The following is a 27,236-nucleotide window of genomic DNA, read 5'->3' on the forward strand; positions in this document are numbered from 1 at the left end:
CGTGGCATCGCGCCGGGTCGGCACGGCCAGGGCAGGGGGCAGCAGCCCGGTGGTCCTGCTGGAGGGCTGCCGCCTCCGGGGGGATTCAGAAGGGGCTTTTGGAGGCTTATTTCCAGGGTAATTAATTCTTTCTGAAGTAACCGTGTATAAAAAACGCTCCTCCAGCCTGGTGGCACCTGACACTGCTGACTTCTTAATGCGTACGAGGTCTTACTGGCTGGGACTGGGAAGAGTATGTCTGGAACAGGGCAGAGAAGGGCTGGGACTGGAAAAAAAGAATAAATTGTTTTAAACAGGGCAGAAAAGGGCTGTGTTCGGTGTCTGTGAATGCTGGACTGGCTGTGCTCCTGCTGTGCGCTCCCCACCACGGGCAGTTCAGCTGCCTCCTGACCCCCTGCCCTTCAGCAGGCACCCTAAAAGAACCCCACTATTGATTTCTTCTCCGTTGTAGCGCACGAGAACTTCTTAAATTGGTTGGGGGAATTCTCTGGGAGGAAAACATGATTCCTAAGCACACAGGGAAGCGGCTTGTCTAAAAAAAAGCCCCCTAAACGGCTGCCCAAAATCGGAGGCTGCTCTCAGCCTTTTGGCCCGTTTCATCCTACCATTTGAGAAATGCAACTGTTGCATGGAAGCCTTGAATAATCACTTGGTATCGATACCCAGGGACCTTGGCAGCTGCACCGAATTACTTCTTGGTCACACTGCCTAGAGAAGCTGCAGCTGGAAATGTGGCTGCAGTCGTGCCAGGGACTCGGATTGCAGGGGCTGGGACGCTGGGCTGTCAGCTGTGACAGCTTGCTTTCCCTGCGGGAATTAACCCTTGGGGCACTCCCTCCTCTCCGCCCCAGGCTGGGCCTGAGAAGGCACCTGTGTCCTTTGGGAACGTGGGTGTGTGATCCCTAAGAGGAAAACTGCATCACGGTGTGACACCGGTCACATTTCCTTTGTGCAAACCTTTGATCATATGAGCAAGGCGGCTGTACCACCTAAATGTGGACGAATCTTGCGCCTCGCTGTTGCTCTGGCATAGTGGAGAGCTCCGAATCTGTCTCCCACCTCTGCCACCCTCCACCTCCTCGTCAAAGAGTGATGAGGATCCGTGCGGCTCAGCGAGCCAGCAGTAGGGAAATACAAACGCAGAATGCGGATGACAGCGGGGTAGAAATGCCAAAGAGCCCCATCAGGAGCCGTCCCCGGCAGCATCCAAGACTTCACAGGAACCAGAAGGAAAATGACAGATTCCACGCACCGGTTCGGATCAATTTTACAGGTTGCCCTGGGCTGCTGGGGAACTATTTCCAAACATGAAAGTCACCGAGATTGTCTCCTCGCTTGTGTAGTGATGAGACTGATTTTTAAAACTCTTGCTTCGCTCTCACAGCGCTGTCCTGGTTTCCTCAGTGGTTTTGCTCGGCTGCAAAAGGAGGGGAGAGCAGCGTGGTTCCTCTGGGCACCACAGGCTGAGCGTGCAGCACTGCAGTGATGTGCGGTGACGCTCGCTTTGTGCTCCTCTGCCTCTGGTCCCTCTGGTGGAGGAAGGACGCGTGCGTGCTGCTGCCACCACTCAGGTCTTCTCCTCGGGTACTCTTGGCTTCAGCAGCTCTAAACGACTCCCTTGTTATTACCCCAGGGTAATGGGAGCTTAAAAACATCACAAATTAAAAATGAGAACATCAAAAGTGCTCGCCCTTTCCATAATCTCTTTCTCAAGAAAGAGATTTTTTTTTGTCTAGCTGGCTCAGTAATCCTTTCCTATATACAAACGTCTTTGGTAGGACACGGGGGAGTATCACAAAGTCCTCTTTCTGCAGTCAGCCCTTGCTGCCGGAGGTGAGCGGTGACACCTCTGTCGCCACGGGTCAGGTCCTGTCACAGCATCCAACTCCTGATTTATCCTCATCCGTTCCTTTGGGGCACCCCCAGTGTCCTGGCGCAGGAGCTTTTGCAGCTCACCCAGCTCCCACGTAAGCGATCTCCAACCGACCGTGTCAAACATGGCCCTTGCAAAGAGGAAAGGAGCCATCGATCAGACAGCTGGCAGCAAGTTTTACTTCTGATTTGGGACAGAAGAACGGGACGTGATGTGCCACCTTGGAAAGGCTGCTGTCTGCCCCGAGGGAGGGAGCGGGCTGAGCACAGTAAGGGCACAAAGCCCGGGGACAGGCACGTTTTGCCTTTTGGACGTGGCGCTGGTAGGGCTGGAGGACTCTGACACCGCCGCGTTTGATCGGGCGTCCGTAAAGTCGCCGTGACCCAGCTGGGGTTATTGAAACGGAGAGGAGGTGAATGCAAATGAAGTGAGAGGAATAACGTGCCCCACGCGCGTTGCGGGATGTGGGACCATCTACAGCTTCCAACTCTGACTGCTACAGGGCTTGGGCTGCGAAAAGACGTGTCCCAGGCTGATACTTCCAGCCCCTGGTGTGCATCTTGTTGTCAGACCGAGGAGGCTGCGGATACGAGGGATATCGAGCTGCAGGGAGGCACTGCTGCTTTCTTTCAAGCGTGCTAACTTTGCTTCTTGGGGTCTTCCAAAGCAGAACTGTGACCGTGAAATAATTTAAATGTCACCAGCCAGGAACAAGCAGTCACCAGTCCTCTTGTCTCAGGTTAATCCCCCCCACTTGGCACAACAAATTTCCCTCTCTGAAGGGATGGGACGGGGTTCCTGATTCAAGCACTGGCTGAGGACGGGGACATTCAGTCTCTGGAGCCTCACGTGTAGCTGGGGATAATTCCCAGCTGGACTTCATCCCAGGAGGAGGCTGGAGGAAGACAGAAGGAACAACCAGGATCCCTTACACGTGCTTGTGGCACCGCATTTGGAGAGCACTCGTGCAGGACCTCGGATGGCTCCAGGGTGCTCACAGCTTTTAGCAGGTGCTGGCAGCTGCTGGGGCCGTGCCCAGCCAGGTGTCCCCGTGCCGTGGCCCACGGCACATCACCGGTGGCACAGCGCACATCAGGGGTGGCACTGTGTTACGTACCCCTCCAACGGCGCCTTGTTAATCCACCCGCTAATTAAATATACCCAATTGAGATCTAAATTCTGTGTGTTTTACTCACTTAGGTCCAAATTCAGCCAAGTTAATGTTTCATCACTGAGGTAAGGGGTTTTCTGGAGCTCTGCAGGAGGGTTTTTAATTGGCTTGCAAAGAATGACCAAAAAACCAGCCCTGTTGTCAGGAGGCTCAAAGCTCACTCACCTCCACCGGTGCCCATCATCAGCCGAGGCTGAAGAGCAGCCTCCGAGGTGGGGGCAGCCCCGCTAACCCCAACCACTGGGGTACCTGGATGTTTCAGGGCAGATCCCCTCTACGCGAGAGCCTCCTGCCGTACCAATGCCGAGAAATCACAAATGCAGGTTGCACCACCAGGCGCTGGGAGCTCCGGCTCTCTCTTTGAGATACCATTACGTTGTCACTGCAGTTTTGCCCTGCTTAAGAGGCTAAGACGATTTAGTGTTCGCCTTCAGATGCATGTGGAGTCCCAGCCCACACGTACTTGCCTTTTCCTTGGCTTATCGAGATGAAAGTGCAGGGGGTGGGGAAATCCTGCTTGTTTGTGTCAAACTTATTATTTCAGCAGCGATACCTTTGGCTGTTTCTCACAATGTCTCCTTTGTAGTACGGCTGTGCTGGAAAAGAGCTATGCTTAGGGGAGGTTTTTAGAAGCAGGAGACAATAAAAGATGCAGAAAACCTTGACAAATGCCCCAAAGTCCAGGTAGTAACGTGCACAGCTGCAGCCCAGCCTTCTCCGTGCTGCTCCCAGCAGTCTCCAGAGCACATCACACCACTCCTGGAGGCCTTGAGCTCCTGCTCGGATGTCAGGCTGCCTGACCCTACAGTGCAGGGGGACATCCCTATGCAGTTCGTAAGGAATGGTGCACCTACATTCATTAAAAAATAAACTGGTCTTTGTTCCTACCGCCTTTGCCATCCCAAATCCACCTTCCCGGGAGGACAAATGCTGCCACAGCTTCTTCAGTCCACGGTTTTCTGGGGGAAGTAAATTGGTTTCTTCTCCGGGTGTACTCCTTTCCCCTATAATAAAGTGTGTTTTATTGTATCTGACTGCACTAATTGCTGCCCTCGTTATGCTCAGTGCACAGGTCAGATAATCAATTCACTTCACCATTTAAAACCAGTAGGACTTGTGATCATTTCAGAGTCTGTCTCCTAAGCTTAGGTATTCGAAGTTTGCTTGTTTGTTTGTTTTTCTCCTTGTGGCTGATTTGAATCACAATAATGTTGTTAATACCAGCTTTCTGGCATTCACAGCGCCTCAGGACTAACCCTGCGTCCTTCTGTTATAATCAAGCAGAGCTTGCCTTGTGCCAGATGATAGAGCCTTTGTCATCTCAGCTGCCGTCTCCTTCTCCCACCACTGCAATAAGCAGCGTGGTGTTTGTCCAGAGGGACGTGGAGCCGATCCCTCCTGGTACCAAAGTCACGCTCTGCCTGGGAGGCAGGAGCAAACCCCGGTCTTGTGTCCGAGGAAGAAGGAGCAGTGGCAGAACAAACTTCATCACACGGCCGCTGAAGTCGCTGGAGGCTGCAAAGAGAGCGCGTCGCCATCAGATGAGTCCCCCCCAAAGCTTCTTATCCTGCTGTGGCAGAGCTTAGTGCTAAGCAGGGCCCGCTCGCAGCACACGTGTGTGCGCCCTGCTCCTGGGGCTGGCCAGGAGCCCGTGGCAGGAGGTGCCACGAGCCCAGGAGGTGCCACGAGCCCAGGAGGTGCCACGAGCCCAGGGGGTGCCACGAGCCCAGGAGGTGCCACGAGCCCAGGAGGTGCCACGAGCCCAGGAGGTGCCACGAGCCCGTGCCTCCTGGCCCCACTCCTCCTTCTGGGCAGGAGGCAGCGGGGAGGGCTCAGGGGGTGAAGGAGGTGGCCGGGTGCCTGTGGCTTTGCCGTGCCGTTTGCAGGTGAAGCAGACAGCCCCGCTTTTCCGCACATGGGGCTGAGATGTCGCCGGGGAAGCTCTCCACGCGGGAGGTGCTCCCCTGCGCACTTCTGCAGCCAGCCAGGTGGGATCCATGCACAAACCTGACTTTAAATACCCATAAAGGTGCATTTTAAGGAATCCCTTGCTTTATCCCCCGGCCTGAGTTTGTCTTCCCCGTGCACTTTAGCTGGCAAAGTTTATGGTAAGAACCTTTGTATTTTAGCTTAATTCGGGGCTTAATGATGCTGGGGCGAGTGAGCCAGCATCTGCACGGGGCGGAAGATGAGGAGAACATGTAGGGATGGGGGAAAGAAGTCCTGATTTGCGTCTCCTAGGACGCCCTGCAGGCTCTGTGCCCTATACGCAGCACGCCCCCTGCCCCCGCACCCACCGCGCCCCCCCCGTGCAGCGGGCTGCCCCACCGGGGCGCCCCTGACAACGATAATTATAAATGCAAATAAACCCAGGGGGCACTCGCAAGGGGTCGGGGAGCTGCCGGGCCGCGGCGCTGCCGGGCTCAGCCCCGGGGAGGGCTCTGGGGGGGGGCGGCAGCAGCCGAAGCGGGGGGGGGCTCGGGGGGCGCGTCCCAGCCCCGGCACCCGGCGGGACGGGAGCCTCCGGCGGGGCATCGCCCTTTTAAGCGGTGGTCCCGTTGCCTCCCCCCCCCCTCCCCGGCTCCTAGAGGGGCTCCGGCAGCCTCTGAGCCCTCCGTCCGTCTGTCCGCCCGTCCGTCCGTCCCTCCTCCTCCTCCCCGCCCGGCTGCCAGCGGCGGCTGCGCTCCGTGCTGCGGGCGGGGGCGCGGGGAGCCGCAGGGCGGCGGTGGGGCTCTCCCCGTCCCTCCGTCCCCGTGTCCCCGTGTCCCTGTCCGTGCGTCTGTCCCTCTCCCTCTGTCCCTGTCCCTGCCCCGGGGCCGCGCTCCGGGACCATGGGATGCTGCACCGGGCGCTGCACCCTGATTTTCCTCTGCGCTCTGCAGCTGGTAAGTGCCGGAGCTCCGGGGGCTGCCCCAGCAGAGCCCCCACCTCGTGCCGGGACCCAACTTGGGGGATGCCGAGGGCTGCCCGGGACGGGGAGGGGGCAGCCGGGCCGGGACTAAGCCCCCCGGTACCCGGGGTCGGCAGGGGAAGGGGCGGCGGGGGCAGCCCGGGGCTCGCTGCGGAGCTTGGTGGTGCTTAAACCTCGGGGAAACGTGGGGTTGTTCGGTTTCTTGTTGGTTGCTTTGGGTTTGGTTGTTTTAGGTTTGGTTGTTTTGGGCTTGGTTGTTTTGGGCTTGGTTGCTTTGGGTTTTCGGTTGCTTTGGGTTTTCGGTTGCTTTGGGTTTTCGGTTGCTTTGGGTTTTCGGTTGCTTTGGGTTTTTGGTTGCTTTGGGTTTGGTTGCTTTGGGTTTGATTGCTTTGGGTTTGGTTGTTTTGGATTTGATTGCGTTAGGTTTGGTTGCTTGTTTGTTTGCTTGCTTGCTTTTTAACTCCTCCGTGTGTAAGTTTGTGCTTATCGACTCCAACTACAAAACTCAGGCGTCCCGGCGGGCTCGGTGGCGATGCTCAAAGGCAACGCAAACTTCAGCCGTGCCCAGACCCACCGGGACCCTCAGCTGCCGTTGAGGTGCCCGGGTCGCACCCTGCACGGGATGGGGCTGTGCAGGCTGCGAGGGAGTTATTTCAGCCAGCCTCGGGGTGGTGTGCTCATCTACGACGTGCTTCAACATCTATTTATTTAGGAATAAGCTGTCCGCTGTGTTCCTTGTGGGGTCCCCATCCCCGTCCCTGCGCACACGCCGGTGGCAAACAAAGGTCTGTCTGTGCCGAGCCCTGCGCACCCCGCCTGGACCCAAGGGTCCCCTTCTTGTCCATAGCTGAGGGGTTCCAGGGCTCCTCCAGCCTTAAAAAGCAAACGGCAGCGTTCGTGTACTTAATTTCATTTAGATCTCCCGAATTTGCTTGATTTTGGAGCGCTAGGGGTGTGCAGGGAATGGCAATCTTTCTTCTAAGTTGTTGAAGAGTAAGCTAGAGCCAAGGAGCGAATCCAGTTAAAACTCTTTGTGTTGGGGTTGCTTGCTGTGACAGCAGCTTGTTCTCTGCCAAGAGGCAGCGAGCAGGCGCTTGGCTGAAGGTGGGAGAACCTCTCATGAGAAAAATGGGAACCTGCTAGGTTTCTGCCTTAAATCAGGGGAGCAGAGTGGGAATATCCCCGTGAACTGTGAGCAGCACAATCGCAAGATGTGGATGGAAGATTTGACTCAGAGTTAAACAAAACGCAGAATAGAAGTTTTTCGCACAAAGCGCCTCGCTAGGCATATTTATGAGCGAGTTGAATGGCCGGGGAGTGTATTTAGTCTCCTGGATTATTTCTTTTGATTTCTCACCCGTGATCACAGAAGAAAGAAGCCGTGCCCTGTATTACGTTAGAAATTGGCATCTCAACCCCGACTGTCTCTTAAACCCATCACTATGCCATCCCGCTTTGAGGCACACACTCGCATACACCGGAGGAAAAAAAATGAAAAAGAAAGCCACGGGCTGCTGGTGCTGTTCTTATTCCTGACAAGCGTGGGAGTTTTTTCGTATCCAAGATACGGGGACAAAGAACCCCCAGCATTTTATTTTCCTTAAGACCCTCCTCCTGGAAGAAAAGAATCAGTTTGGCTCATTCTTAAGCAAGTTTGGATGCCTCAGCCGTGGCGATTTCCCATGGCACTCGCGGGGTGAGCTGGTAGAGCTGGAAAAATGTGAACTATGGGGAGGGAATTCCTGGAGCTCTGCTCCGATGGGGGTGAGGTCAGGAGATCCTGGCTGGTTCCCAGCAAGTGCTTGGGCGAGGGGGAGATCCAGCCTGGTGCTTTTTATTTATTCATTTTATTTTAAGTGATGCTTGCCTGTAAGTCTTCGCATCATTTCCACATCGCTACGGCCAAGTGACCTGCAGGACTCACTGCTGCTCCGAGTGGGCTCTGCTGAGACAAAACACTGAAGCAATCAGGCCAAGATCATCAATAAATTATAATGACGTGAACTTCCTTTGTTCCTCTCGTGTCTCTGCTCTGCTTCATTTGATACTTTGAACCCTTCATAGTCTTTCCTGCACGTTGCCAAGCTCTGTGCCTCCCAGTGCCGAAGTCCCGGGGTGAAATCCTGGCTCCTCCCTGGGCAGTAGATGTTTTTGCTTCTAACTTAAACGGGCAGAGCATTGCAGCTGTGGCATTTCCCACTTCAGTTTTGCAGCACAGCCTTCGGTTTCTTTACATATTCTCATGTCAGTTCCTCCAGGCTTCACCGGGGCTTTTTATAAACAATGAATGGAAACATGAAATAACACCCCCCGCCTCAAAAATGAAATAGAATTGGCTTGCAATGTGGTTTTTTTTTTTTTTTTTTTGGCAGTTTGCTTTATTATTAGGTGCAAGTAGCCGAGTTAGTGTGGGGGGAAGTGTTTGCAAACTGCAGTTTCAATGTTTCCCTGGGGAAAAAGAAAAAAAAAGCAAAAAGCAGAAAACTTATAAATCGCTGCTGCGTGCGCTCCCAAACAAAAAGTTTGTGATCCAGTGGCAGAGCAGAACAACATGTGAATTCAAGGACCTGCTACACAGCGCGAATACCAACGAGATCCTCAGCCCCCCACGGGCTGCGCGCTCGCGGCAGAGAGGCGAGCGGAGCCGAACGCAGCCGGCTGCAGAAAATCAGGGCTGGCTCCCCAGCGGTTTGCTAATCAAGAGGGGGAGAGGCGAGGCTGCAGTTTGAATAAATAATCCGCCGTGTTCCAATTTTAGGTTATTGTTTCCTCGCAACGTCCACCTTAGGCTCTCGCTCCTGGCTGGTCTGTGCTGGAGGGAGGCCACGAGGAGGTTGGGGCTCTCCTTCCCGCTGGTCCCGCCGTGCGTTGCTGTCCCAGATCCCACCCTTCTTCCCCGTCCATCCCTGTCTTCAGCAGGAGTTGGGGTGAGCGGCCAGGCTGGGGCCACCCTGCAGAGGGGCTTGTCCTCAGCCCCAGCACAGAGGAGGGCCACGAGCACGGAGCAGGGCTGGGGTAGCCCGGAGCTTGAGGAGTAGGTTAATAGCTGCTGCAGCCTCCCACCCCAGTCCCAGCGGCAAAAGGGTAATGAGAAACACATGTCTGACCCCATCGCCATGCTGGCCGGGCCCGCAGGGGTGTGCTCTGTCCTATTAATTTCCTCCAGCGTTGAAATTCCCAAGGGTTTTGTCACCGCTCGGTTCTAGCACCTCTCCTCCAGGTGCTAACGGCGCCTTCAGCACCTTCGCGCCCTCGCTAATCCTGACCAGCCGGAGCCCCAGGCAAGGCTGAAAAGAGACCGCAGGCCCCCTCATGAACAGAGCAGCACCCGGATCCTGCAAGGGAGCCCCTGCAGGGGGTTCAGGAACGTCCCTCGTAGAAATTAGGGTTGGAAGAGGCTTGTCAAGGGCAGGCTTCGTGTGGTTCGCAGCCAGCAGGGCCACGGGGCTGCAGCCTGGGTCACGGCGAGGAACCACAGCTGGGGCTCAGGCAATGAAATATTTAAAAAAATCCTTGATTTGCTTCTTTCCTCCCCGACAGTCTGAGATTGCACCCAAACAGAGTGTTTTCTAGAGTAATAAGTGATCGTGCGCTGAAGGCACTACGTGAATTTATTTCCACCAAGCTGAGCATGGAAAAATTCCCTCCCTCCCCATGCCCTGTCCCAATAAATCAAACAACTGCAGTTTCTTTACATTCTGTCCATGGATTGAGAGCTCAGATGCCAAGCAAAGCCTGGAGACAATTTTACAGATACATTATAAATCCCCCTAGAATAAGAGCTTCTAATGGAAAAAGTGACTAACACTTCAAATGAGCGCAGAACACGGCGCCCTGGGACGGGCCTGCAGATTGAGACTAACCAAAAGTAACTATATACCTTTATTTATTTATTTTCTTGTGCTCCTTTTCCCTCACTCCCCTCTCGGCAATGCCTTTTTAATCTCTTACAGAAGGGGGTGACCAATGCTGGAAAGTATTTGAAACCAGCACAGATCCTTCCCTAGCTGCTCCCTCGTAGCTGGAGTGGTCGTGGCGGCTCGGGCGAGACGCGAGGCGATGGAGAGCACGCGAGGGGTCAGGGCAGAAGGGGAGCAGACGGGCATGTGGGGTTGCACAGAACATCAGAGAAGGCAGGGTTTGGGGAAAAAAAAAAAATCTGAGTTAAGATGGGCAGATTCAAGCTGGTCAGTGCCCCTGGGTCTGCAGGAGGGAGGTTGGCAGAGCGTCTTCCTCTCCAAGAGGCAAGTGGGATGGCGGTGTTGGCATTTTGGGGCTGCGGAGGTGGTTTTCTCTCCATCCCAGGGAGATTTTGAACAGGAGGCAGGCTGGGGAAAGCGAGGCCCATCTCTCCCCCTCCGTCAGCTGCCTCCGGAGCCGGGGCAGTTGGATGCATCTCCTGGGGGAGCCCTGAGCCCGGGCAGCTGTGGCACGGCTGAGCACAAAGCGCTGAAGGCGAGAGCAGGTGCAGGGGGAAGCACGGTGTCCCTTTGCTCATCATGCCGATCAGGCCCACTCCAAAATTGCCTCGCGCTCTCCCCAGCTGTTTATCTTCTCCAGGTTTTGTGCTTAGATTGTAATCCCTCTGGAGAAGGGACTGTCTTTTGTGCATACGCACAGCACCCAACACCGTGATGGCTTGATCCTTTCCCGAAGTCCTTGAACAATACTCCGGGCTAAATAATAACATAAGTCTAAGGCTATATTTGACAGATGCTGTCTTCTCCGTGTCTGTTCCAGACAAAGGAAAATTAAAGCTGTGCCAATAATAGAGCTCGTCAGCATTTTCCACTGATGCTGACTTTCAGTAGAAACCTGGGGATTTGACTAAATGAATATTTTCATGAGAAGTATCTGCTTTCCATAGACAATTCTGAGTTTTTCTCCAAAGTTTTGGCCAGAATATTTTGGCGAAAAATCAAAAATGTGCTGGCAAAGGCTTGCTGTGCTGGCGAACATTTTTAATTTCGGAGTTGTGGGGCTTTTCTTACAAAAAGTTGAATTTTTGCATGCGGAGATCTTTCTTTTTTTCTTTTTCGTGAACAACTGGAGTCAGTAACGCTGCAGCACAGCCGTCTGAGCCCAAAATCTGCTGAGCAGCACAAGGCGAGAGGGGTTTGGGGTACACGCAGGGTGTCAGAGGCAGCCCACGTCCGTGTTCCCCATCGTGGTGGCACAGCCTGCACATGACTCACGGGAACCAAGTTGCTCTATGCCCTCCAACCAAACCCATCTAACGCTTTCAGACCAGGACTGACATTTGGCAAAGACCGAGCCAAAAAGCAGCTGAGGGCAGGGCTGGTGCCGAAGTCAACTCTTCTTGGAGTTGCGGGGCTTTATTTCGGCTGGCGCGCTGTGTTTGCGCGACCACGCTCTGCGGCTTTGCCTCCCCTTTTTTCTCTCCCCGAGCCCCAGGGCCACGCAAGAAGCAAAGGAGCTGGTTTTCCCCCAAAAGGGAGCCTCTCCCCTGCCTGGTGTGGGGCTGAGGGGCCGGGAGCGCTGAGCCTGCCAGGGGCCCTTCCCAGCGCGGAGCTGACGTTGCTCCATTGTGTGCTAATAATATACGGAAACGCGGGTCGTTTTGGCTGGGGTGCAGAATGGAGCCCTTCCAAGAATCTGCTCCAGGGGCCCTCCAGTAGGAACTCTTGGAGAATAAGCTGGATAACAAAGGCCAGATTGTGATCGCTTTTCCTCCAGGAAAACCCTGGAATAGCCTATCGCTTTCTGAGCACTTAAGAAAACGCGTATGATTTCGCGAGGTCTAAGTGCCCCAGCTGGAGCTTTCCCTTCTCCCATTAACAAAGCGTTGGGTTTGAGGTCAGTAGAATCGGACCTTTCCTTTTTATTAAAAAGCAGAGATAATTTGTGATTTAATGTCCTTGTGGTTGTGGGGTTCCCTTTGTCCCCATTCCTCCTGGGCTGGAGTAAATGTGATGAGCAGACCTGGCTGCATTGGTTGTGTCTACATTGAGGCTTGGTAGGAAGAACATTTTCAACAAAGTGGGAACTTTTTTTTTGTCTCAAAGGCAGTGCATTCTTTTTCCATTCCCCATATCTAAAACACGAGGGTTAAAGAAAAAAAAAACAAAAAAAAAAGTACATTTCTGGCCTGCAAATACTCTGGCATTTAGCAATGTTTGCTGAAGATGGTGGGACTTTTATTGTGCCAAACCCCAGCTCTTTTGAACTTTTCAGAAGTGTTTTCAAGCTTCTGTCAAAAAAAAATGAAAAGTCTCACCAAAAAGAAGTTTTGGTTTTGGTGTTTTTTCGGAATTTTGAGGTCTGAACTTTTTTGTCTTCCAAGTATCTCTGATGTCATCACGTTGGGAGCTCCGATGCACTTCCTAAGTACTGGGGCTTAAGGGGAGAACTTCTCAAAAAGAAAGCACAGGCTTTGGGGTTGCTGCAGTGCACTGGTTTGCTGAGTTGATTTGTTACCTGTTTACAGGACAATGCTTTTTGGTGTATTTGTTGTTGAAGGAAACTCGGTGAATAACACCCGGCAGAACTGCCAATCTGAGATATTTCACAGTCATTCAAAAATCATATTATGGCTCTTAAAGTTCACGAGATCTCAGAATAAGAATAAATGGCTCCTGCTTGGCTTGTTTATGGAGCTCTGATAAGGGTCGCAATCTTATTTCATCTTCTTCTTGTCAGGGATAACAGTAACGGTTACAAAAGCAAGCAATAACAGCAGTACAAAGTAGGGAAGCAGCACTAGTGAAGTAATAACAGGAAAGTGGGTATTAGCAGTAGGGATGAGAAAAACTGAAATCACTGAAGCCCCGTTGAGCTGGGATTTCAGCAAGGCTGCTGCTGTTTCTTGCAGCGTACCAGAACCGATTTCCACGTTGAACGCGTTGAAGCCGATGGTGATGTTCTCTGGCTTCTCGCTGGGCTAGCTGACTTCTGGAAGTCCTCGTGAAGCGAGGAACAGAAGTTTTATTTCGCTTCGTGTTCCAAGTTTCACAGCCTGGAGAGGAGCGAGCGGCAGTTCTCTGCTGAGGGAAGGTCTGTAGATTGTCTCCTGACTTCCCTGCAGCTCATTAACATCGCGGTCTTTTCCAAGGGATGCTTTCTGGTCTCATTTCCGCACGGATTTAATTGCCATTTTCCTACTGTCTGCGGCTGGTTCTCAGCACAGCTGCTCCTGTGGCAGGACGTTCGACACAAATATGTTGTTTATCGGGGAAGCTCACATCCCAGGTTTTCTCTCAAAGGTGAGGATTTGCGGAAACGAGGAGAGAAGCTTCTCTAATCCCCCTTCCTCCTTCCTCCCGGATGCTGTTCGGATGAATCTCGCTTTAGTAATTGAGGTGTCAGATTCCCTGACACCTTTCGGCTGAAAGGCTGACGGTGTGGAAGCAGTGACCTCCGCCGCCATCTGCCACAGCTTAATGGAAATATACGGTGGGAATCAAGACAGCAGCTTGCCTTCGTCACCTGCTTGGAGGAGGCAGGCGTCAGGAGTCGCTGTGCCAGCCTCCTTTGACACCTCCCAGCGCCTGGCCAGCCCTGCGGGCAGCTGCCCGCCTGCTCCCTGCTCTCCCAGGCCAGCAAAACATCCGTTTTCTTCTGGATATTTTCTTCTCCGGTCCTTTCACGCAATGCTCCGAGCTCTAGAAAACCAGGAGCATCGTCATATTTTTTTCTGCCCCGGTGAGGCAGGCACACAGATGCCGGTTTGCAGGGGAATTGAATGCTACTAAGGAAAGTTTGGTTAAAGTTCTCCTCAGAAGCTAAGTATACCTGATAAAAAATGAATCACAGTGCTCAGATGAATACAGCATTACAGTGCATATAGGAAGCCTGGGACGTTGCCTGCTGCGACCCCTTTTTGGGGACCAGGGACCTGTCCCTTGTCCCTGGTGGCCCTGACAACAGCCTTGGGCCCGTTACAGTGCCTGGTGCTGAATTATATTTTCCAAGTGCTGTTCTCTGGAGACAGTTCATCTGTAAGCACCGTTTCAGCTGAACAGGGAAGGTGAGACAGAGGACACTAAAAGGAGGGGACGGAGTATTTTATTACCCACACAGAACTTATAAAATATTGAGTGTAACCTTGCATGGAGCTCTGTGTGGTGTGTTCATCCATCTCGGATAAACAGCCTCACCACAATTAACAGTTTGTCACCGTCTGTCCTCAGCTCCACCTGAAAATTATCTCTGTGGTAACCAGCGCTTGCTCCCAGTACCAGGAAGGTTCACCCACCTGGGGATCAGGAGGAACCCAAACCCTGGTCGCACTTGGTTTTGTTCATGCTTGCGAGGTTTGGACGTTATTTCTACAGCACTACAAGCTCAGCAGCGAGATGGTTTTCCTGCGGAGGATACGTGGCAGGGCCTCTCGTTATTGCTGCGATGGGCCAGATACTCAGCAGCGCCTTGCTCCATGCCACGGGGCTTGTGAGCATCCTTGCTCCTCCTCAAAGATTCTGTGCCCTTGACACAACATCAAGAGGGAAATCGCCCCATTTTTGTTAAGGCGTGAAGTCCAAACGCTCCAAGGAGAAGGACGCGGTCGTGGACACGCAAACCAAAACAAACCAAAACAAACAAGCCTTTGTCTGCTTCGCCAAAGGGAGTTATTGAGTGAAGCTGGCTGGAGAAAAACTCCCCCTGAACCAAAGACCCCGTGACCCTCAGCAGGGCAAGGCAGGGCTGGCCTGGCCTGCCTGTGTGAGCTTTACTTACAGTCCTGGAAAGCAGCAGAGAGCATACGTACGTGTTTACCAGCTACCAGGTCCAGAGAGGCAAGTTCATGGTCTTTCAGCTGATTAACCCTGTGAAGAAGGACTGACACATGAGCCCTCGGCCTTGGGTGGGCTGTGGCACTTCCCAGAACCCAAAACGTGGGTTCTGGGAAACCCCAAACACCCCTGGTTCAACTGCAGGGCAGGGGAGCAGCTCTCACGGCGCTTCCCTGGGGGACGGCAAGAAGAATGGCGAGATCTCTAGCCGGATTTGGAGGCTCTGAGCGTTTCGATAGCACAAATATCCAAACTACTGGCTACTCACCCAAATAAACCCGGTTCCTAATTTCCCACGGCTCCTGGTAACCCATCGGCAGCAGATTTCCGTGTGCGAGACGAGAACGGGCTCTGACAGGCGGCTGGCATCCGCACCTCCAGCAGACAACGCGCTTTTTGTGGGATCATGGTGGGAACAGCCACACACCTGCTTATATCGTATACGTACAGAATTAGGGGAGAAATCTGATTATCCTAATTACTCAGAAATGCTAAATATGTGCAGAATACAGTTTGGCTAATTAGGCTAGGAGACTGCTGGCTGTTCGGGTGTTGGGGGAGTGTAGCAGGAGTTCACGGTGGGTCCGTTTTGTGCCCTCTGCTTTCTGAGCACGTGGAGGAAAGAAGTGAGCATGGGGGTTTGGAGATGGCGTTGCCAGTCTTAAAACAAATTGCAAAGCTGGGAAAGGACAATTTTATTTTATTTTATTTTTTTAAACGTGTGCCACTTTTTAGGATTCTGGGTCTTTGAGTTTTCCATCTCATTATTTGGAGAGGAAAGATTCAAAGGAAGGATGGGGCTGCCTCGCTGTGCACACAGCTGGGGAGAGCCTGTGCACAGCACCTTCTCAGACGGATCCTTTCTGTGTGCTCTTCTCTCTGCACTTGTGCAGATTCACAAGCGCTCTCAGAAGCCTGAGGAGAAAGTGCTGGCAGCTGGTTCTGGGGATGGTGCTGCTTCGTTTGCCTTTCATGGGCTCATTTGCACCACAGGAGCACAGGTTAGAAGAGGTCTTCTGGCCCCAAATATGACGTCTCTTCGCAGAGGTGCTAGGCAGGGCAGTGGGAGGCTCTTGCTGAGTACATCCATCGCTAAGGTGTCTAAATCCAGAGAACCGGGCTGGTTCCTCCACCTCCATGCTGGACTTACACCCAGGGACACCACGATGCTGCACGGGAGGGCTGGTGGCTGCAGGGTCCTGCAGGACCCGACACACACACCTCGCTCTGCTCCTGGGTCCTCCAGGCCACACAAATCTCTGCCGTCAGAGCCCAAACCCAGATCTCCTGGATATAACCAGTGCACAAACTACAGGCTCATCCATCCTTGTGACCCACGCATGCTCATGTCTTTAAATAAACCCATGTGGCTTTTATTCCCTACCTAGCCAGAGACTACCATCTACCTCACGCTTTTCAGGGAAGGTTAACTTTGCTGCTCCTAAGTCACCGGCCATATACTTTGGGTGCTCAGGGTCAGTCGTGCTGCCAGATTAAAACAACATCAGCTGCGAAGCTGGCTAAGAGAAGTTACAGGAGCGCTCGAACTTCCAGGGCTGCCACTGAACTAGCTTAAAACTGGGTTGTGCGACAGCCTGAAAGAACAGATAGGGGGACAGAAAAACTCTGCCATGGCTTCAGACAACAAAGCCTGTGTCTCTCTTCTGATGAATAATGGCTCTTTGTTTTATTCCTCAGATGACAGGGCCGTTACAACTGCTGAGAACTATTCCAGCGCTAAATATATGGCTGTGTAATAAAGGCTCTGCAATCTATGAACTGCAGCTGAATGGCTACTTGAGTGAATCATTTAAAGTACGATGAATTTCTGAAGCAGCTCATAGTGACAGGAGGCGGAGGGGCAGTAAACTCGTTTGCAGATCGCCCTGCCAGAGGATGCTTTCCTAGCGTGAGACGTAACCCAGGTTTCACGTCTGCCAAGTTTCTCCCTCGTGGTGGCTCCCACGGCCGTGTGAAGTTCCTCACTCGTTTTGGGCACCAGCCTACAAAGGGCGTTTCAGATGGAGCCCCGGTGTTTGGCGGTGACACGCTACGTGGATTTTCTAGCAGAAATCCTGGAAACCCAGGGCTGGCAGACCAAGTGGGAATGGGAACGCAGCAGCAAGTCCCTCATTCAGCTGTAACCCAGGGCTGAGCGCTCAACGGGATTTTGTTGGGCCACATCAGAAAGAGTGATAGTCTAGAGGTGCTATGTTAAGCTGCTTCTTACCCCTGTGGTGTTTGCACGCTGGTAGGGGAGGTGATGCATGGACGCTGTTACCTCTTAAAGCAGCGGATTTCGCCTCAGAGCCCTGCCAGATTAAACTTCCCTGAAACAACCTAATGCAGCAACGAGGATTTGAATTTCCATAATGTGGATTAGCACTTTTCTATTTTAGCTAATCCTTGCAGACAGACCTGCAAACAAGAAGGTGAAAGCACGTGAGCGAGGCGATCAGAAAGTTTGCAGTGGAGGCAAGCCAGGATCCTGGGATGAGGAACCAGCTCGCACCCCCAAGGGGAGCAATACCGGCAGCAGGGAGGCAGGGCCAAGTGTGGACGGAGCTTTTGTAAGAGATGTTAATAGAGGGCAAGTCTTTGTCCCCTTTCAGGGCTGGAGGAGGCAGAAGTGCTCACGGGTGCCCTGCTTCAGAGCTGCCGCCCCACGGCGCGGGGCTCAGCCCCGGCAAGGTCACCAAACCTGCGCAGCCGCGGCACGGCCGAGACTTGCTGCAGAAGAACCGAGCTGCCAAAGTGGCATCTATTGAGCGGGCTTGTTTAAAAGGAGAGGGAGAGAAAAAAAAAAAAGACAGAGGGAAAAGAGAAATTCAGCTCCGCTGTTGAATAAACCATGAGCTCAAGTCAGCAGGGAAGGGTAGGAGCCTCGCCGGGAGAGCAGGGCAGCGATGAGGGGAACGCGAACGTCGCGCGAGGAGCGCGGCCGAGGAGGGGCCTGGCGGTTGTGGGATGCTCCTGGACACTTAATTGGGCTGGTGGGGGGGCCAAAAGATGCCCCCAATAACACGGAGACACTTGGCCGGACTGCAAAAAAATCCAAACAAATTGGGTAGCACAACAGACGAGAGAAATTATGCTCGTAAGATAAACCATGGCCGAGTGACGCTGCACAAACGGCCCTGCAGAAGAACGCCGCTCTTGTCTCAGCCGCCCTAATTGGGGGGCCGGGCAGCGGGCGGCGAAAACCCCGCGTTGCACATTTTCCCTTCCTAATGAGGACCATCCGCCCCCTCCCCCAAGAGCAAAATTCCCCCCAGTCCTATTTAGCAGCGGGCTGAAAGGCCTGGTTTCAGTCCGCTTTCCCCCAGCAAACTCATCCTGGCAGGAGCTGCATTAAGGAGGACGAGTAGAAAATGATAATAAATTGAGGACTCGCTCCCGTTTCACCTTGTGACGAATCCATCCAGTGGGGGACTCGGGAAGGGTGATAAGAGGACGGACGGGGTTGCTGCTTTCCTTTTGACGCTTGGTCATGTGGAAAATAACCCCATTCCAGGCCTCGCTCAAAAGGGTTTTCCTTTTAAAATAATGCTTTTTAAAAGGCACCGAGTCCTTATTTACACCATTGGAAAGGCAGCAGCAGCTCGCCTCCATCAAAGGGAGTGTCACGGGTCTCATTTCATCATCTGCTTGGACTGAAACGCCAAAACAAAGGGAATGCTGCACAAAAAGTAGTATGGTCAATGCCATTACTACACGTCAGAGAACTTGTTAAATCTTGTGGGTTTTTTCTTTAGCACAATGCTGTATTGCCAATAAATCCCCGATCAGGATCTTTTGTCTCATCGAACTCCTCTCAAGTACAGCGTAGCTGACACCTACAGGAACACACGGCACGGGGAAGGGTGGGCACGAAAACCACGAGCTGACTGACTTCCACCACGGCTCCTTCTCACGTTTTGGACCCAGCGCCCTCCACCCAAGCACTCAGTCCCAGCACTCGATCCGGTCGGCAGCAGAGAAGCACTCGGGCCCTATTTTGACTCCCCGGCACAGACTGTGCTTCCCGAGGTGCTCACAAACCGTGAGAGAGGGACGCTGCCCATCAGCATCTCTTCACCCAAACTGCCTAAACCTTCCACCATCTCCACTGTGCTTCACCCTTACTCGTTTAATCTATTCGAGCAGTTTATGGGACTCTGTTCTCCTGCTCTTATTAGCTTAGGGGAAAGAGAGCTGGATCTCTGCTTCCCAATCCATAATGCCCACGGGGAGGTTGCAGCTGGGGAGGAAACCCAGGGGACCTGGCACCCAGGGGACCTGGCACCCCGGGAAACTCCAGGACCATGCTGCCGGGGCCGTGCATGGGTTTCAGCAGCGCTGAGACGTCGGTGATACCTGAGTCCCCAGCCCTTGGGCTTTGCCTCCTGGATGGGCTGGCAAAGCGAAGCATCCCTAGCATACAGGTCTTGAGGGAAGCTGGGTTTGTTACCTGCGATTACAAAAGTAATTAATCCGTGATTTAAGCAGGATTGATTTCCTCCCAGCGAAGCAATCGGAAGATGAAAGTCAATAGTGATCGATTCATTTTCTAGGTACTCTGTAGAAGTGAAGTTGTTTGTGGGGACTGTGGTTATTGGAAAATTCCTGCAAGACCCCAAAAGCCTCTGCCAGTCCCTATTTGTAGGAAAATGGTCGTTTGCCTGTTTGTTCCAATTTAAAACCCTTCCTATCAAAAGCGTTTTACTGAAACCAGAAGCTGGACTGTTAAATGGTTTTCATTTCCAAAATATTCTTTTCTTCCCGGTGCTTTCTCATTTCGTGCTTCGATGACTGGCCTGGAAGTTTACTAGCACATTCTTTAGGGGAGAGTTGGTCAGTATGCGCTGAGATGGATTTTGGAACTGGAAAATGGCTACATCTTTTCACAATACAATTTTTCAAGGGGAATTTTCCTTGTGTCTGCTTTTTAACTGAAATAAGCACATTTTCATGTTAGCTTTTTTTTTTGTGTTGTTGGCAGAGCATAAACAACAGAGTGTTACTAGAGATGATTAAAACTCGGCTGTCTCAGTACGGGTGATTTTATACTGACGATAGCGTGCCTGAAGTGCAAGCGAATCACTTGGCACGCTCGTGGCCATACTCCTAAAACACCTCCAGCTTCTAATCTGTCTGAAAACTTTCTGCATATTGTCATGATGTGCAGAGGGAAAAGTCTCCGGGGTCAGTTTTGATATATAAATCCAATCACTTCTGCAGCATTAGCTCATCTGCTCTGTCCTGACTTCCCAGCTGTTTATTAGACTGAAGTTATATCCTCCGACCGCGGAGGGCAAGGTAAGAGTAATAGCTGGAGCAGGCAGCAGTGCGGAGCCTGAACTGCCTCAGCATCCTTTGCTGGGACTTGCTGAGCATCAGGACCCTGCGACAGGGCTGAGTCTGGGGGGACGCAGGCCTGGAAGCGGGGTGAGCGCTCCGCTTTGTGAACTTGATGGTGAGGGGCATGGTGAGGGTCTGGTGCTGCAACCAGCACCGGGAGGTTCCCAGCCTAAAATGACACCTCTTGTAACCCCTATGGGCACGCTGGCATCCAAGGAAAACCCTGTTACGATGTTGTTACGGTTCCTGCTGATGCGTTAATATGAAATATTAAAGATTTTGTGCAAAATGAGGGCATTATTTCTAATTGCACTCCATAGGCAGGAAAACAGAAGGTTAACACCTCTGCTGCAGCACTTTGGGGGAGCAGAACGAAACGCAGGAGATGGATCCTGGTTTGTCCTGTTCTCTGTAGGAGCCAGGCTGGCTGTCAGTGCACCCGTACCCGACCTCTGCGTTGTTCCCATGGGCTTTTCCCTCCTGTTCCTTGGGCCCAGATCTCACGGGGCGCTGCCGCACGTGGCTCCAGCTGGACGGACACCACGCCTCGCGTTAGCCGATGCTCCAGTGCTGAACTGAGCGAGGACTTCTGTCTTTCTGAAGGAGCTGCTGCTCGTGGCATTACAGCGAGGCAACAAGCATCACGTGTAGCTGCTGGCAGGTGGAATGGGAAAGCTGTGAAATCCTGGGAAACCCAGCCCTTTGGCTTCACATGTCTTTCCCTGACCCCACAACTTCACAGCTAGGCGTTAGGAAGCAGAAGTGCTAAGAGGACTTCTCTGTGTCCTGGTGGGGGAGATAAAATCTTCATTGCCTCTCTGCTTTCCATGAGAAACAGATGCTCCATGAGAAAGGGTCCGCTTGTGCTGTAATTGCCAGTGGAAATTTCTGGGTGGCCGTGCTGTCTCCCCTCCCGCTGCGGGATGACTGCAAATGGGCTTTTCTTCTCGGAGCGGAGTCGCAGCAAGACCATGGCAGCTCCCAATTTCCTAGATTATTAATAATAACAATATCATTTGCTTTCTCCCCTATTTCTCAGCCACCCTGCACTTCCCTTTTAATGAATTCCCTTCCCTGGCTGCAGACTCGGCAGTGACACCAGCCTGATTTGTAATGTAAATAGGCAGCCCAGCGTAAAGGCGACCTGCAAGAGCACTGCAGGGCTCTAATTATAATTTTCATTAAACTCCTTCTGTTTACGAATATCCAAGCAATCTGGCATTGCAGCAGGAGCAAGGGGAAATTAAAGCAACACTACCACTTAGCTACAGTGTCGGGGAGGGGGGGACCCAGCTGTTGAGCAGAAACTGAGACAGGGTGCTGCGCTTTCCTGCGGACAAAGTTGGGAAGAGCTATTCCTGCTCTGGCATCCTTCCCCTCCCGAGTTTTGGCCCGGCTGCAGAGCTAGCATGTGTTTTCCCTTCCGAGGCCCTGGCTGTGTTTTGTTCGTGATCCCTTCGTGACCTAATTAAGGGGCTGAGCTGCTCCAGCCCCCGAGCTGCGTGCAGGGGGACAGCGGCTGCTGGCTCGGCCGGAGCGGGACGGGGAGCGCAGGGAGCTCCGTGCAGCACCGCCAAGGCCCTGCTGGTGCTTTGCTGCCCCATGCGCGCACCAGGAAACATCCTCGTGTTCCCCTGGCTGGGGAAAGTAGCTTCAGGTGCTCCCAGAGTGGCATTTTTTCCTGCTCACAGCCCACACTAAGTTTTATTGAACGGAAAGTGCTGCAGGTGCCAGGCGTGAGTGAGATTTGCGCAGGGAACGCCAAATGTGAACAATTTTGTTCCTTTAGCTAAAGGTGGGAGATGTTCTCTGAGTAATTCGGACACAGCGAGTCTTCTTCGGGCTGCATGCGGGCAGGATGGGGAAGAACTGAGCTTGGCTTTTCGAGCCTGAAGCAAGAGTTTCTTCCTCCTCTGGGAAACTGCCCGTAGCATATTTAAGGCTATAAATCAACTCTGGGGTAACCAGAGGGAAAATAAAATTGCAGTTTGCAATAAATGCCTATAAAATAGCAAGGATAGCAATAATTTTGTCTAAACTGTGTGAGTCCAACTGGTATCTCATGAGCTTTATACACCCTGGGAGTCTTGGTCGAACCCCTGGCTTTTGAAACCTTTCTAGTGCACCTGGGGCTCTGCAAGCTGTTCCCAAACCGCTGCTCCCACATCCAGGAGACTCCAGAGAGCTGCACCGTTAGCAGCCAGGCTGGGCAGTCCTGGCCCAAGCTGCGCATCCTAACAGCCTTGTGTGCTGGGCAGGTCCTGGCTATGGGACTGCTCCCTCCCTCCGGCAGCAAGATGCCACAGCAAGTTGATATCTGTCTCTTTTAGCTGAGCAGACGATGCTTAAGATAGCAAGTCAGAGGATATAGGGTCAGTCCCTATAGCTCACAGCCCCTTTGCTAATTTTCAAGTATTTGTATTTTTTCCCCCCATCCCTGCCAGGCAAACAAACCCAAACTTTGGGTAGCCTTCCTGGCTGAGCAGAGGCAGAGATCACACACCGTAATGCCCTGTTGGTAGGAAATAAATCTCTCTATTAGAAAATTAAATTCCTGCTGATCTCCAACACTGCTCTGCCTCACAGCCTTTATAGGGTTTAGATGGCTTCGTAAATGGTAGCAGATCTCCTGAGGGAAATGGCTGGGGAGTTAATGGCACGTCTTTAATATACTTCGCTCAACAGTGGAATTCGTGCTACTGGTGGGAGAAGGCTCCCCCCAGGCCCCTGCCCGGGGTTGTTGGTGTGAGGTGGGCTAGGGTGGGACTGCAAGTCCTGCAGCTGGAGAGGGGAACAAGGCTGCCACAAGCACAGAGCCCGGGGTAAGGCTGTGCCTTGTGGAGCAGCCGGCTGATGAAAATGTCAGGCACTTGTTGAAGAAACTCATTATTTTTGCGTCTGTTGGAAGCAGTCACATCCCCTTTGTTCCAGTGCCCCCTCTCTGTTGCGAAGCTGGAGAGCTGAAGCAGAGCTCTGAAACTGCGCGAGGAGAAAAAGTTGGGGGCAGGGGGTCTTGTGGGCACAACAGATTAATCTAATTATGTTTGGAAAACTTAGGTTTGAGTGTTGACGTAGGTTACAAACCGAACGAGTTTGTCATTCTTGTCAGAGTGCTTTTTTTGCCCGGCTCACAAAGGCACCTGCTTATTAATTTAGGCTGATTGCTAATCTTGGCAATCAGCAATCAGAGCAGCGTGCAGATGCTATCGGGAGTCAGGAGCGCAGGGAACAGTGCCGCCCTGGTTTGTGATGCTGCTGCTGTGCACAAACCTAGGCTCTAGGTGAAACCAAGAGGCTTCTGCACCGCCTCGGTGCCAGTCTCATCCCTTGTGCTCACCGAGGAGCGAGGATCGTGCCTCTCCTGGAATGCTAAGCAGCATTCGGGCTGCATAATCACAGATCTTCACAGCCAGGATGTTTGTGAAAGGCGTCGGTGCCAGAAAGCCACAGGGATGGAGGCCAGAGCAGCGGCACCCCTGAGCATCCTGAACGATGCTGGGAGGGGACAAAAGGGAGCAGAAAGGTGCCAGGCCGGGGGGAGGCGGGGAGGGCCCACGGCCGGGCTGTGTAGCAGCAGGACCCAACAGCAGGGCAGCTGTGCTGAGCCCCGCCGAGGTTTGAGGGCCGTGGGCAGGATGGTGACCCCACTCACAGCGACGGTGCCTTCTCCAGCCACCTTGCCTCCGGCAGGCATTTGTCTCCCAGGCCCTCAGAGTGACCGGTTCGCCTCGGAAACATAAGTGATTTAAAGATATAAGGTCCGCTACCGGGAGGCCTCCCTAAGGTCTGTGTGAATAGAAGGGGTTCAAGCAGCTCCTGGGGAGGAAACGGACCCAAGCGGGCAGAGAATGGGGCTTATTGTGTCCTGCGGCCAGCGGGACCGACTGCGTCGGGGGGACAGAGTGACAAACGGAGACCTCCCGTGCAATTAGTCCCCTGACCTCTGTGGTTCGGCGAGGGATGCCGGGAAGGGAGCTGGGGATCACAAGGCCCCGAGGAAGGTTTCCTTGACAACACTTAGTGAAGAAAAATGAGATTTCATGAAGGCGGCGTGGATCAGCACGTGAGATGCCGACTTCGGAAGAGACAAGGACGTGGCACCTAGCAAACGAGCCCCTCGGTCAGGGGGATGCGAAGCACCGGCTCAGTGAATTGCTCTTTTTCAGACAAACTCAATTAAACAGCTATTAAGACCATTAATATTTATTTAGAGATGCAGCCACTCTGGTAAAAGCCAGCTTATTGTTTAACTCAATAATTTTTCTACCCACAAAATCTTCACCTTGAATAAGCGCTGGCGTACAGCGGAGAAGTTTCTGCTCACTGCTGCTATTTTCATTGTACTGCAGCGTGGGTTTAGGGTTCTTTAGATCTCGTCTTGTTTCACCATTTACAAAAACAAAGCAATTGTACAGAAAGACAATAGTGTAATAAGAATAATAATGCCAGCAACAATAATAAGAGCAACAACAATAAGCAAGGCAAGTGTCTGGCATTGCCAAACTTCAACTGTTCTGGAAGAACCAGGAAAAAAAAAAGCGTTCAAACCCCAAATAGATACATTTTAAAATGAGACATTTGAGACTTTCTTAATTTCTTCCTGCTGTCTCAGCTAGCTGGACTCAAGCACTCATCGTTACATGATGTCTCATAGGGACAGCACTGCTGTGACTTCGCCCTGAACCCAAGCCATCAACCACTGCGTGGCCAAAATACCGCAGGAAATCAGCGCAAGTTTCCTCCTCAAGAAAAGGCCCGTGACCTTTCTCAGTGAAAGTCTTGGCCGCCCTGCTGGTGTTTGCACAGTAGACAAACAAAGAGCATCTTCTTAAAAAGCAAGGCCGGTTGGCAGGGGACCAAAAGCCGAGTCAACGAGTCGGGACTCAGCCAGGCGGGCCTGAAAATCCGAGGAGCGCGTTGCTGACCGAGGGGTGCAGCTCAGGCACTTTTGCAGTTGGGCTTGGCAAGAGAGCAAATATCGGGGGTTTATATCGCAATTTTGTCTGTGCCAAAGCTGTAGGTCCACACACAGAGATCCAGGGCGGCTGTGTACATCTCTGAACGAGGCAGTGCAGAGTTGGAGCGGTCCGTGAGGCTGTGTCCTTCTTGTGGTGAAAGTCACGGGAAGCACAAGAGTTTAAAAGCGGCTTTTTTTATTGTCCACATGGAAAATTGGCTGGGTTTCTGGGTAAAACATTCTTTCACATTTTGTACAGGGAATGTCTCCCGATTTTAGGGAAAATTCTGCCTCGTCAAAACCTGAAGCTACCAGGTATCACTCCTAAAAGTCAGCTCCTGAAAAGTCTAAACCTTTTCTGGAAGAAGAGGAGATTTTCTGACCAGCTCAAACCACAGCTATGGGCCCAATACAAAGGCAAACCTCAAACGAACTCCCAAGGCTACACAGCACTGGATTTTGGGAAGGTTTGTCTCCAGTCATGCATTTACAGTACAGAAAACTGAAACTGAGACGATCTGATGAATTTATGGAAGAAATCTTTCCCTTATTAAGACAGTACATAAAAACTTGCCTTGTCCCTGTCTAAGTAAACTGAGAAGAGCAAATCTAGCTGATGGCATTGTCTTGATAGAAGAGTGTAAAGGACAGGGAGTTAAGGCATTACGGGTAACTGATTTGTTCACCAGCACCTCTTTTTCCTTAGCACTGTGGAGGCACAAAGGGAACAGGTTGCACTCCCCAGCTAACCAGCATGACAGAAACAACAGCTGAAGCAAAGATGAGGCAATCAGAAAGATTGGGAGGACCAGAATTTAAACAAGCACCCCCCAACCCACGTTAAATCACCCCAGAGCGTCCTGCTGGCAGCAGCATCCGCCAGCGAGACCGTGCTGCCGGAGCCATCGCAAACACAGCTGGAACAGTCGGAGCCCTCCGACAAGAAACGGTTCCGCGTTCAGAGATGTTTCCTGAGGCCGTTTTCCTATTCTGCAGGAGGGTCCATCAGGCGATGCTCCCCTCCAGCTCGGGTACGGCATCTCCTCTCTGGTGAGGCTTTAATGGCGTGAAGCCCTTGAGCACGTCCCATCCTGCTGGCTCACAAAGCCCCTCTCTGTGTGTGAGCCACGCGATAGGACTCTCCGTAAGCTGCAGAACGTCTTCTCTGCCTTTCTTATCTTTCCCAGCTGTATAAATGAATGATAGCCTGACGGAGAGCTTGAGCTCGTTTTGTTTGCACGGCTAACAGTTGCTTCACGTGCTTATTTGCTGTTCCAGTTTCACTCGGATCAGCAGAAATGTGGTTTATTTCAGCAGAAGAAAGTCTGCCACTATCCTGATTTTAGTACCGCAACACGTAATTTAATTCAAGGAGTGAAAGGTAAAAATGTCTTGTGGTCTAGAAAAGCAAGAAGAGCAGAAGGAATACTATTTTTAATAAGAACAGTCATAAAGAAGAAAAAATTGTTCTCCCTGATGGAAAGGTCCTGTCAGCTTTGAATGGGTTGAAACCTGTTCCGCAATCTGTGAAATTTCTCTTTACAACCAATATCTCCAGAATATAACGGGGTTTCTCAATAGAATAGTGTGAATCATCATAAAGCACGCTACAGCAAGGATATTACTCTGCAGAACCTTGGCAGCGGCAGCGAGAGCCGGCATTTCCCCTGCTCAGCAAGAGGATCCAAGAGGGGCTCAGTGGAGGGGTGCAGGTGCATCTGTCCACGTCGGCAGGGGCAAACCCTGGCCCTGCTGTTTCTGCCCAAGCTGAGGGAAGCAGGCGCGAAGGGTACGGCCGCGTTCCCTGCATCTGCTGCTTTGTTACCAGCCCCAGACCGAGGCCAGCCTCGCACAGACATCAGCCCCGTTTACCTGCAAACCTCAGCAGCGTTTAATGGGTGTGCTCTGCACACAGAACTGTAGTGTAACGAGTGAAATGCTTGTTTGTCTGCTGGGTTTTAGCAAATGTTTTCTTAATTATCCTAGATTCCTAGGGGGACAGGGACAAGCCCAGGGTAACTTTGGGCTGCGTTTCTGACAGCTGGGTTGCAGCCCAGGCTCACTATGTCAGTGATACAGAGCTGAGTTTCATCAGTAACATTTGGGGTTGTCATCAATACACATCTTCCAGAAAATTGCTTTGCTTTGTGTAAATGAGGAAGCAGCTTGCCTGAGCGCTCACATCCCCCAGAAGCGTACCGACCCAGCTCCTGCTCCCCTCAGCTGAACTG

The 27,236-nt window shown here is 52.4% G+C and overlaps 1 protein-coding gene across 3 annotated transcripts in view; it reads left to right on the forward strand.

Annotated features, from left to right (window-relative positions):
• The first annotated feature begins 5,525 nt into the window (after positions 1 to 5,525).
• NKAIN4 (sodium/potassium transporting ATPase interacting 4) overlaps positions 5,526 to 27,236 on the forward strand; it is a 49,295-nt gene continuing 27,584 nt past the window's right edge. The window contains exon 1 of one of the 3 annotated variants that reach the window (XM_083801580.1): positions 5,526 to 5,929. In XM_083801580.1, the coding sequence (XP_083657706.1) occupies positions 5,876 to 5,929 (54 nt within the window). In that variant the 5' untranslated portion in view covers positions 5,526 to 5,875. The remainder of the gene's footprint in view (positions 5,930 to 27,236) is intronic. The other 2 variants (XR_014573043.1, XM_083801579.1) reach the window with 2 other exon arrangements.

The sequence above is a fragment of the Anser anser genome, assembly GCF_964211835.1.
Source record: "Anser anser genome assembly, chromosome: 16".
Lineage (NCBI taxonomy): Eukaryota > Metazoa > Chordata > Aves > Anseriformes > Anatidae > Anser > Anser anser.